Source organism: Lissotriton vulgaris, chromosome 11, assembly GCF_964263255.1.
Source record: "Lissotriton vulgaris chromosome 11, aLisVul1.2, whole genome shotgun sequence".
NCBI classification, from domain to species: Eukaryota; Metazoa; Chordata; class Amphibia; order Caudata; family Salamandridae; genus Lissotriton; species Lissotriton vulgaris.
The window spans coordinates 909026030-909038341 of NC_141699.1; the positions used below are offsets into that span (position 1 = coordinate 909026030).

The 12312-nt window shown below is 42.8% G+C and overlaps 1 protein-coding gene across 15 annotated transcripts in view; it reads left to right on the plus strand.

Annotated features, from left to right (window-relative positions):
* TRIP12 (thyroid hormone receptor interactor 12) overlaps positions 1-12312 on the plus strand; it is a 1206981-nt gene that overhangs the window by 792625 nt on the left and 402044 nt on the right. For all 15 annotated transcript variants that reach the window (XM_086944059.1, XM_086944047.1, XM_086944048.1 and 12 more), the window contains one exon: positions 8484-8625. In XM_086944059.1, the coding sequence (XP_086800185.1) occupies positions 8484-8625 (142 nt within the window). The remainder of the gene's footprint in view (positions 1-8483; positions 8626-12312) is intronic.

A 12312-nucleotide genomic window follows, 5' to 3' on the forward strand; every position in this document is an offset into this window, starting at 1 on the left:
AAATGTGGCGAGCCTTTGAAGCTTCCTGTTAGTGGTCCCTGCCCATCCTGGGGGAGGAGGCTTAGCACCTCATCCCAGGATGTGCATTGTTTCAGACCCCTGAGAGCAGCAGGCTCTCGACCCAGGGGTCCAGAAACATGTCTGGTGGTGGCAGCTGGCGAGCAGCTACTCAGCCTGGACACTAGTGTTGGGTCGTTTTTCAGAGGGCATCTCTAATATGCCGTCTGTGTGCTTTTTTTCTTAAGAATACCACACTGGCATCAGCATGGGTTTAATGTGCTGAGAAGTTGGATACCAAACTTCCCAATTTTCAGTAAGGCCATTATGATGCTGTGGAGTTTGTAATAACAAACTCCCAGAACCATATACTCTTAATGGCAGCACTGCACTTACAATGTCTAAGGATGGACTTAGACACTGTAGGGGTACAGGGCTCATGCCCCTGGACCCTCATCACTGGTATAGTGCACCCAGCTAGAGGGGTGACTGATCTATGCCAGGGCAGTGGGTTGTAGGCATGGCACACAGGAATGTGTGCTATGTCGACTTCCCTTTGTTCTGCACCAAAACATGCAGCCTGCAAAAGGGGTGTGTGTGTGTGTGTGTGTGTGTGTGTGTGTGTGTGTATATGTGTATGTATATATATATATCTCAACTGCTCGCATTCACAGAAAGATTTCCATTCACAGAACGATTTTGCATTCAAATCCGTCCCAGAAAAACGAAAGGCAGACCCAAATTGCTGTGCAAAACTGGGTTTATTTGGCAACCGCCCGCACCTCCACCATGACGTGTTTCAGACTCGTCAGAGTCCTTGATCACATGACGCTATCCTCTGCCATTTTTTTTTTTTTAAGTGCTAGTGCATCACACAGTCACGTGGGGGAGACAGGTAAGCTGACGGCAATACAGTACGTGTTGATTTTAAATAGTCCTCATAGTCCGGCATTAAAACACAACTGAACAAATACTGCTGTACATATATCACAGGGTTAAAAGCATAATGCAATACTTCAGTCAATGTCCGTACACAATTTGTAAATAAATAACTATTTCAATAAATAAATAAATACACATTTGTATACATATAATTAAATACCATCAAGGTGTATAATAACATAAGGACTTTAAAACAATATCATAAATACAATATGTTAAAACCATTATAATAAACGGAAGTCCTTGTGTAAAACCAAATCCTGGAGTATAAACCTTTACATAAATTGATAATGTGAATTTTCATCAGCAGTGATTGAGAATAAAGCTCAAGTGAGCAATGGCCAACCAGACTCTACCCGTGTGAAACTCATTAAATATAGTAATGTGTAAACTAATGATCCCCCTAGTGCAGTTATACAATGGCTTACTATTAATTCATTGACAGCCGTCAATAATAAAATACTTAAATAGTAAAACCATATCTAAACAATAGAATAATATTAAATAAATTTCATAAGGAAAATTTACATAACTAATAAAAGTGGGCAAGATGCCGCCTTAGGGGCAGCAATGTCTAAGGGCAGTTGAGAAATCTATTAACAGTTGATTAAAGGCAGGTATAGGAATCCTCACTCATGGTCACGCCATTCGGGGTTTTACTATTCAACTCTAGGATATATTTTGTCTCCAACCGTCTTAAGAGCTGTTCCCTGTTACCACCTCTTTGTAGGGGCGGAATGGTATCTATTACAAAATACCTCAAGGAATTGATGTTGCTTTGATGACAATCCTCAAAATGTCTCGCCACCTGGTAAGCCTGGTCCTTGTTGGCAATAGCCCGCATGTGCTGGAGTATCCGTTTGTGGACCTGCAATTTGGTAATCCCAACATATTGCAGGCCACATGGACACACCAACACAAATATGGCGTATTCAGTTTTGCAGTTCAGGAATTTTCTGATAGGGACTGGTTTGGGTTTAAATGGTGAAATGAATGCCTTTGTATTAACCCCTTGTTTGCATGCTTTACAGCTAGCACATTTGTAAAAGCCTTCTCTGCTGGCTAGCCAGTTGGATGAATTCCCAATTTCAGGACTATTTTTAACTAAGGCATTACCCATAGAGGGTGCCTTCCTGTAGGTGATATTTGGGGAGTTAGTTAAACCACTACCCAACACTGGATCATGCAATACCAGTGCCCAGTTCCTATTGATGATCTTTCGAACCGACTGGTGCTGTTGAGTATATGCAAGCACCAATCTGGTAGGTTCTGACATTGGATCTGAGTTGCTCGACTGAGGAATAGGTTTTTTGGCCAACATTGATTGTCTTTCCGCAACATTTGATTTACCCATGGCTGTACTGATAGTTTTTCTAGAGTAACCCCTTGCCAGGAATCTCTCTGCTCTCGTTTTGGGCCTGTGTGCACTCGGTTTCAGAACTACATATTCTCTTGATCCTTAGCATCTCCCCTTGGGGATGCTGTTGATCAGGTGCGAGGGGTGGTGGCTGGAAGCATGTAGAATTGTGTTGCCTGATGTAGGCTTTCTATGTAGACTGGATTCAAGCTTGTTATTTTGTACATATATATCCACGTCCAAAAATACAATGCTTGTTTTACTGGCTTGTACCGTGAACTCTATCTATAAGATCGTTTCTGTTTAGTTCAGATACAAATGCCAGTGCCTCAGATTCACAGCCCTTCCAAATGACAAGCAAATCGTCAATGAATCTGTACCAGCATATGACATGATTATCAAGGGTGCTCTTGTGTTTAACCAGGAGGACCTGCTCCTCCCACATGCCCATGTGAAGGCAGGCATAACTGGGAGAGAAGCAGTCTCCCCATGGCTACCCCCCTGATCTGTTGGAAAATTTGATTTAGAAACAAAAAATAATTGTTCTCCAAACATACAGTAATCAGGTCAATCAACATCTTATTGTGGGCAGAATGGTGCAATCTCCTTTTGCTCAAGTGTATATATATATATATATATATATATATATATATTCATTGAAAAAAACATAGGTTTCAGCCACGTTATAGTTAAGAATTAGCATTTAAAAAACCTTAGAAATTCACTGAAAAAAACTATAGGTTTCACACATGTTCTAGTTAGCCGGACATTTCAATCATACAAAACCATTGAAATTCCCGAGTTATAGTTAGTTCAGCTAACTATAACTTGTGCGCCCGCAATGCACTGCTGATGACGTCACATATTACATCACTCATGACATGGTCAGTGATATCACTAATGACCTCACTGAAGCATGCGCCGGGGGACTGCATTGCAGAGAGGTGTAATGAGGCCACGCCCCTTTTTACACCTCTCTGCAACGCAGCCTCCTGGCACGTTTGCACAGGGGGAACTAATTCACCTTGCATACTGGGGGTCCCTGAGGGGCCAACTAGCCCACTAGGAGCCTCCAGTATGCGCTAGGGGGCTGTGTTGCAGAGAGGCGTAATGACGCCACGTCCCTTTTCACACCTCTCTGCAAAGCAGCCCCCCGGCGCGTTTGCAGAAGGGGAACTAATTTCCCTTGCATACTGGCGTCCCTGCGGGCCAACTAGCCCACCAGGAACCTCCAGTATGCTCCAGGGGGCTGCATTGGAAGAGGTGTAATGAGGCCATGCCCCTTTTTACACCTCTCTGCAACGCAGCCCCCTGGCGCGTTTGCAGAGGGGGAACTAATTCCCCTTGCATACTGGGGGCCAGCTAGCCCACCAGGAACCTCCAGTATGCGCTCGGGAAGGTACAGTATAGAGTACCGTACAGAGTACCCTGCTATTTAAAAAAAATGATAATAATTGCGGGCCTTGGGGGTCCTTATGGGACCCCTGAGCAGGCCTAGGGGGTCAGGGTGTTTCTACCCTGCCTCCTTTGCGTGTTTTGCACGTTTGTTTCACTGCTTTCTTGTGCCTCGGTTCTACCGAGGCACAAGATGGCTGCCAACACTTCCTGGTTTGGAGTGTTGACAGCCAATTAGCATGAATATTGTGCTCGGGAAGGTACAGAGTACAGTGCAGAGTACTGTACTTAATCTATAGATAAATCTATGATTTTACTTATGATTTTCTCAGGAACTACTGGATTTACACCATTTAAGAAAAAGGGTAATCTGCAAACCAAACTCTACCCTTTTGCCAAATTTGCTGTAATTCCGTTCAGCCGTTCGGCTGTAGCCCCGGCTAAAGGTCCCTATGGAAAATTGCATGGGGAAAACACGTTTTTGTACCCCCCTTTTTTCTCAGCCCCCGCTTCACAAATAACCCCCAAATTTTCAGGGATGGAGCGGAGCAGGCCATTTTCTTGGAGAATTTCGCGTGTATTCGTCGACCGGCCCCAAAGTTATTCCAAATAGAATGTTGCAGATTTCCTATGGAAACTAGGTCCTAACTAGAACTACCTACTGGCGACCGTCAGTAGGAGAGAGAGAGAGAGAGAGAGAGAGATATATATATATGTATATATATATATATATATATATGTATGTATATATATATATATATATATATATATATATATATATATATATATATATATATATATATATATATATATATATATATATATATATATATATATATATATATATATATATAATCTCCATCCCTACCTGTGGTACCATTTACAAGGTTCTGACCTGTGATCAAAGAGTGCCAAATGGGTCTTGTCTTAATGCAGTTTTAGGGAAAGAACATAGGCCCAGGAGATCTTTTTCGCTGGAACCCATGGCACACTCAAAGTATATCAGCAGTTTAGCAAAAAGTGGGGACAACCATGCAAAACGAGGGCACTTTCTCGCAAAAGGCTAATTAAGTGGGTGTCTCAATCAGGGGCGCAGTCTCACTGGGCACATATAGTACCACTTTACCAGGGAATTGCAAGTAAATTGGGCCAATTGTGTTTGAGCCATTTCTTTCATGTTATAAGGAGAGAGCACAGAAAAAAGTTTGAAAACTTTTGAAAGCTTCCTCCAGGGCTATAGGGCAACCCCTGGGGAAGAGTACCTGGCCAGCAGTTCCATGGTGTCTGAATGAATTTCAACTGCTTCTTTCTGGAGGCTCCCAGCACCTCTTTGGAATAAATGATTAAGTGTCTGTCTGCAGTGGCACTTAACATGTTTCCAGCAACAAATGTCCAAAGCTCTAGAGGAACTAACCTGCTTCAATTGTCTGGCTTTTAGTTGCACAACAGCAGCTGCAATTTCAGCAGCGGTATTCTGAGTGAGGATTTTACTCCTCAAAATGTGACAAAATCCCTTTCTGCAGTGAACTGTAAAACATTTTCAAATGTTAACCAGTGGGGGAGATTGCTCTTGAAGAAAGGCTGCAGGCTCAGGACAGGAGGCCGGAAGAAGGAAACCCACAGCTGTTCAGGTAAGTAGAGATGTTAATGGACGTTAGGACACTGATGGTGGAGGTCTTCAAGGCCCGGTGCTTCAGGTGCAGGGGTGACCTTAGGCATCGGAAAATTCTTACTGGGCAGTTTGTGGTAAGAGGGAGTCTTCAAGTTGAGGCTTCAGATGTCGAATAGGAGTCTGGCAAGTGTCGGCCTCGGTGGACTTAGACACGCTGGGGAACCTTCAAAGGATCGGCTGACCACCTAGACTCGGACCGTGGGTGTCTTGTGCAGAGGTGGATCCGTAGGATAGTTCATGGTTCCAAGGGGCAGAGTTCTTCTTCTTTGAAGATGGTTTCTTCTAGACATGTTCGCTGGCCATGAAAGATCAGGAGTCTTTTTTGAAAGGCAGGCAGTCTTCCCAGGGTTCTGGAGGTCGCTGGTCTGTGGGGAGTCGCTCTTCTTCAGCAGGGTCTTTGAGGTCTGCAGACCGGCCGGTAGTGCTTGGGGCCAAGTCAATTGGCGTCTTCAGTCTTTGCTGCTGCACAGCTCTTCTTCTTAAGTCGTCTATCTGATTTCAGTGTCTTGGGGTGCCACCTAAATACTAGATTTCAGGCATTACAGATAGTGGAGTAACAGGTAGGGACCAATAAGTTCCTTACATGGGGTGTCAGCACCCACTATTATACCTCCCTCCTGTGGGAGGGGACATGGCCCTAGCCCTGATACGATAAGTCCCATTATCTTCAAGATGGAGGGCACTGAAAAGTGGGCTTTACTGCATCTCCAGCCCCTGAGGAGTGGGGTTGGCGGAGGGAGGGCACACCACCTTTTAAGTTTTCCCGCTGGTTATCCTGCAAAAAGTGGGGGTTTGAACCGGGCACTCTGAGGTGCCCACTGGGTACACATTTTAATAAATGCCACACCAGCATCAGTGTAGGTTTATTAACAGGAGTTGTTTGGTAACAAACACTCCTGGATTCAGTGAAGCCATCATGGTGCTGGGGAATTTGAGTTGTGGAGTTTCCAGCCCATATACTCCCTATGGCTTCCTTAGTACTTAGGATATTAAGGAATAGACTTAAATATTGTAGGGGCATATCTGTTCATGCAGATATGCCCACACCTGAGATGCAGTGTGCCCTGCCTTAGGTCTTGTAAGGTCTGTTAGAGGGGTGACATACCAATACATTAGGCAGTGCTGGTTGGCATGGCAACCTGGCAGTGCGCCATGTTGACTTTGTCGTTTTTCACTGCACTAAGACATGCAAGCTGCAGTGGCATGGCCTTGATGAGGGGTCCCTAGGGGATCTTCGGTTCCCATGCCCTAGGTACCAAGGGTACCATTTACTAGGAAGTTCCAGGGGGCTGAAGTTGCTTATCATGGTGCAGTTTTAGGGAAGAAGCACTGGCACATGGAACCTGGTTGACAGGGACCCTGTGCATTACAATCGAAACATCATTTTCCAGGCAAAAAGTGGGAGGCTAACTGTGTGTCAAAAGAGGCGCTTTCTCATACTTGGGTACATCTATTTTCTACCGCTGAGAGCACACAGTGAAATTAGCAATTTGCGCATTGACGTTTCCCAAGCTGCAATCCTGAGCACCTGGGCATAAGAATCTGTTCTTCAATCAGGTTGCCCCTTTGGGAGGGTCTTCTGTCGCACCAGCAGGGCCACGTCCTGCATATCAACCTACGCTCACTCCTTCATGCTTGAAGACTGAGCAGCAACAGTTGAGCATTTTCGATCTTCCTTTCGAGGTTGTTATTCTGGCAGCCATCCATTACTCGACAATATCGGTATACACCTACTATTGAAAGAAGTTTGGGGCTTGGTATTTAGGCAAGCACTTTAACCCACTTCATGCCAAACTGTCAGAGGTATTGTTAAAGTTGGCCCAGCAAGGCCTTGCTCCGAATACTATTAAAGGGTAGGTGTCCGCTATTTCAGCTTTTTTGCAGTTGCTGGATCGGTCTTCTCTATAAAGTCACCAGGTTTGCAGCACGTTGGTACCTTCACCTTTCATTAAGCCGCTTTGGTATTTGAATTTAGTTTTGACCTACCTGATGTGGCCTCCCTTAGAACCCATGTATCGCTGCTCTCTAAGGCTGTTGACTCCTTAAACTGTCTTGTTGGTGAACATTACATTGGCCCGGAGGGTGAGCAGGCTTCAGGCTCTTTCAGTTCACCATCCATAGACTACCTTCTACCATGACAAACTGGTTCTCCGAAGGTATGCCTACTTTCTCCTTAAGATTGTGACTCCTTTTCATGTCAGTCAGGTGATCACCCTTCTGAAGTTATTTGCCCCCCTTTACCTTCCTAAAGAGAAGAGGCTCCATCGGTTGGCTCCAAAGAGAACTCTAGGCTTTTATATTGATCATTCACATCAGGGAACACTGACTAGATGATCAATGTTTCATTGGTTTCACTGGAACCATGAATATTAAGGCATTGCAGAAGAGGACCATCTCTCGATGGATCGCACTCTGCATTAAAATCTACACGATGGCGAAGAAGCAGCCTCTACAAGACTTGAGGGCTCACTCCAAGAGAGCTAATTCTGCCACTATTGCTTTAGCACTTGGGGTGCCTGTCCTTGACGTCTGTCACAACCATTCTCATGTGGGTCTGCATCTATGGTCACCAAATTTTTCACAAAAGAAACTGATGTCAACCCACTGATGTGGCACCTATAGGCATTGTGCATGTCGCATCCAACACTCCTCCATGGGTGCAATCTACCAGCACACAGAGGTACTGCTCAAGAATTTTCGAACCTAGTCTGGTGCCAGGCAAATATTCTAAAGTACGTAATTTGTGGTTATATAGTCTCCACCAGAAAAGGCTTTACCGAAGTTAAGTAACTTGCTCTTTATAAATGTGATGTCACTGCAGTACGCTGTTGAAACCATTTGAAGTGACAAGCTGAAAGTGTACATTAATGGTCAAAAATTGAATACTTTTCCTTCTATGCATGTAACACAAACATTCAGGACACAAAAATTCTTGATACTTGGTGTATCTGAGTTGACAATCTGTCTTATTTAAATGTTAAGAGAAGCGCCTGGATGCTCTTCAGTACCTGAATACTCTCACAGGTGACAAACAGTGCTCTGCAAATATACCTTACATTACAAGTGTTTTTTTTTACTTCTTGGATTTACTTATTGCTAATAATTTGCATCTTTCTGTAGTGAAAAAATTAGAGGTTGGATAAAGGAGCAGGCGCATAAATTTGTGGAACGCTATTTTAATTCGGAGAACATGGATGGAAGTAATCCTGCACTAAATGTCCTACAAAGACTTTGTGCTGCAACTGAACAGCTCAACCTTCAGGTTAATTTTTTTTTTGTTATTTTAGTATGCACGTGACGTTGCCTTGCACAGATATGTATACATCATTTTCATTTGTGCTCATTGATTAAAAACATTGTTTCCATATTGATGCACATGCAGTGCCTATTGTCTGTACATCTTCATGTTTTTTTGTATGTACTGTAATTCCATAATTATATTCACATCAGCAGTTTTATGAACCAATTATTTTTTCAGATTGCAGTACTGCAACTAAATATTCACCGGATGTCATGAAATGTAACTTGTTCATTTGAGTTAGTATATATTTTTATATAGACTTGTGTGCCTTCTTTCTTTCTGAAAGTCACTCTAAATTCTTGAACTTGAGTCCCATTATAGTCTGTAGAGTCTTCTTGGGAACAGATTCCTGCACTTTCAATGAATAAGAGGACAATTCTTTCAGTTTGGAATCTGACTGGTGTTCACCATGACCCCCTCTCTGAAGCAACACTAATCCTCTTCCACTGAAAGCGAACTTGTGTATTGCAATGCCAGCCCATTTTTCTTTTGTTTCTTGAGTTTAGAATCTCATGTCAAATCCATCTTTGTTAAAGATACCAAAATTCTTTCACTAGGAACTAGACTTTTTGGGTCAAATAATGTAAACGCATAGCAATCTTTGGACTTATGGTCTTCTAGAAAACAGAACTTGCAAACGAGGCTTTGGAACCAAACTTTCGATTGTAGTACGAAGTAAATTTGAATAATGTGCGTATGCAATAAAATGTTGATGAGGCGTCTCAAAAACAACTACCCTAGTATACGTTCTCTGACCTTGTTAACAACCTAGGTAATACAACTTTTCTCCTCAGTGTCTAACTGTACCCTTGGCGTTCTTTGCTGCTTTGTGAATATTTTCATATGGTCACTATTTTCCTGTTCTCTTGAGCCCTTCCAAAACACCCCCAAGCACACCAGTGGAATAAAAATAAAAAATGATGGTCATATATAGTGGCATTGTGGTTATTATGGTTGAGTTACACTAAGTCCGCCATTGTAGTGGTAAAACCTTCAACTAATTAAAACTTTTAAGAAATTCTGGACCCAGTCTTTAGATTAGGAGTCTCCAACAAGTGGATCAGTCTATGTTGGAGTAGCTCGAGGCCGGTTACTGCATTTCAAGAAATGTAGCTTTGAGGCCAGAAAATGGGTCCTGTTAAAATAAAGTTTCGCTGATAAGCTTTACGTAAACAATTAATACATGCCTCGGAGCACACTGTTCAAAAACCATCACAGTACAAATATGGCATGCGTGATGACCAGTTTCAATGGGAATTGTTTCCTTAAAGTCACAGGCAGTAAAATATTTGGAGTTGTTGCAATGTATTTACATGTCTTTTTTTTCTTCCTTTCTCTTTTCTTCCATCTGTTTCCTTCATTCCTTTTCATTCATTTTAATGTTCTCTTGCTTTTTTCTTTGATTCTTCTTTCCTCTCCCCATTTATCTTTTTCTTTCTCTTCATCTTTTTCTGACCCTTTGTTTACATTTTCTCCCTTGTTTTTTTCGTTTTCTTTGGTTTCTTCAGACGTTCTTGCTTTTGCTTGCTCTCACACTGTTTCTTCACTTTTTCTTTATTTCCTTCTGTCCTTCCTTCCATCTTGCCTTTGCTATCCTCTATCTCTTCTACTCTGTCCGTATTCATTCCCCTTCTTAGCTTTTTTCCTTCTTTCCTATTGTTTTTTATTTTGCTCCTTTTCCTTCTCCTCTTTATTCCTGCTATTATTTCCTTCTCTCCTTTGTTCCGTTTTTATTCTTTCTTTGTTACCTTAATTTGTTTTTCTTTCATTCCTGTGGCCCTCTCTACCCTTCTTTCTTTTCTTTCCCCTTTCTACATTTCTATCCCTGTCTTCTGCTTTCTTGATTCCTTCTTCAAATTCCATCTTTTCTTTCCTTCTTCAAATTCCATCTTTTCTTTCCTTCCTTTTCTGTCCCTCTTTTCTTCCTCTCCCATCATTCTTTCTATTCCTACTTTCCATCTTTTTAATAATTTCTTCTTTCTCTTTCATCCAAGTTCTCGTATACTCCATTGTTCTATTTACTCTCTCCTTAGAGGTCCTTAACTTCCTAAATTGATCTCTTCATTCATGAATTTGTGTTTTATATTTGACTCAGAGGTATACTTATGGGAATAGGGATGGCTGTAGTAGTATGTTTACATGTGGAGCACTATGAAGTGTGCATGTACCTTTTCTCAATCTTAAATTGTTTAGTTAGTGACAATCTCTGGATATCAACACATGGATTTTAGGGTGTTAGACCTAGCATCTTTTGGCTTGTTTCCCCTGACTTTTTGCTTTCTGACCTCCTGTTTTTGACTCTGTTTTTGACTCTGTTTTTGCTGGTGTAATGATTCTGCCCACTTTCCTCACTACTGACCCGTGGTTAAGTGCAGGTTCTCCTGTATAAAATGTGTTATGGATTGGTGTTTCCATGATTGGCCTATTTGATTTGTCAGTCCATACTAAAGTGCACTGCGAGTGCCAGGGCCTATGAATCAAATGCTGTTGGTGGGCTGCAGCACTGGATTGTGCCACCCACACAAACAGCCCGTAAAGTGTAACTCTGGCCTGCCATTGCAGAGCCTGTGCGCTGCCATGTCGACTTGGCTAGTGCATACACTTGCAAGTCCCTAAACCTTCCCTTTTTTACATGTGAATCGCCCCGAAGGTAAGCCCAAGGTACCGCCATGGACAGGGTGCATTGTATGTGAAAGGTAGGAAATGCCCTGGTGTGTGTGGCCTGTCCGGATAGTGAATTACAGCCTACTTCGTTTTTCACTATTGCAAGGCTACCTGTACTAGTTTAAACAACATTAATTGAAATGGATCGTGCACAGCCTGATCCATATGAAAAGTTGAAAAGAATAGTTTCATTTGAATTTAGCTGATTCATCAGCAGCTTATACTTGTGCCCAGGGAGAGACCCCCACAGATTTGGGGGTGCTACTTGAGTGAAGGCTACCTGTTCCCCATAGGCCAGAGTGGGCCGTTTGATTATAACATCCTGTAATCCTAACTGACTCAGGGAACATGGTAGAAATTCGAATTTAGTATGCCTGAATGATGATAAAATAAATCTTTTAGTGAAGTTGGTTTTAACATTGTGTTTGAAAATACCACTTTTAGAAAGTAGGTATTTTCTTGCCTAACCATCCAGCCTGCATCTGCGAGGTTGTGAATTGTCGGTCTGGTTTGTGAGTGACAGGGGTTGGGGGAGACTCAATTAGGGGGAACAGCCATCACAACGCGGATTTTACTCCGCGCACCATTACTTCACATGCGTTACAACTCATGCGATGTAACTACGTGTAGCCATCACTATGTGTACCATCACTACTGGTGCCATTACATCATATGTGCTTTTACAACGCATGCGATGTAATGGCTATCTATGTCATTGTGAGGAAACTGAGGCTTTTTCCTCACGACGACGTGCACCGCCCCTGGAAGCAGGAACCGGGAGCAGAGACGGCAACGCGGAGAGGAAAGAGGTAAGGCTGATTGTGCTTGGGGTGGGGGTAGCGGTTTAGGGTAGTGTGTTGTAGTGTTTTAGGGTTAGTGTATGGGTGGGAGTAGTGTGGGTAGTGTTGTAGTGTCTTAGGTTTTAGGGTAGTGTAGGGGTGGGAGTAGTGTGGGTAGTGGTTTAGGGTAGGGTAGTGTCGTAGT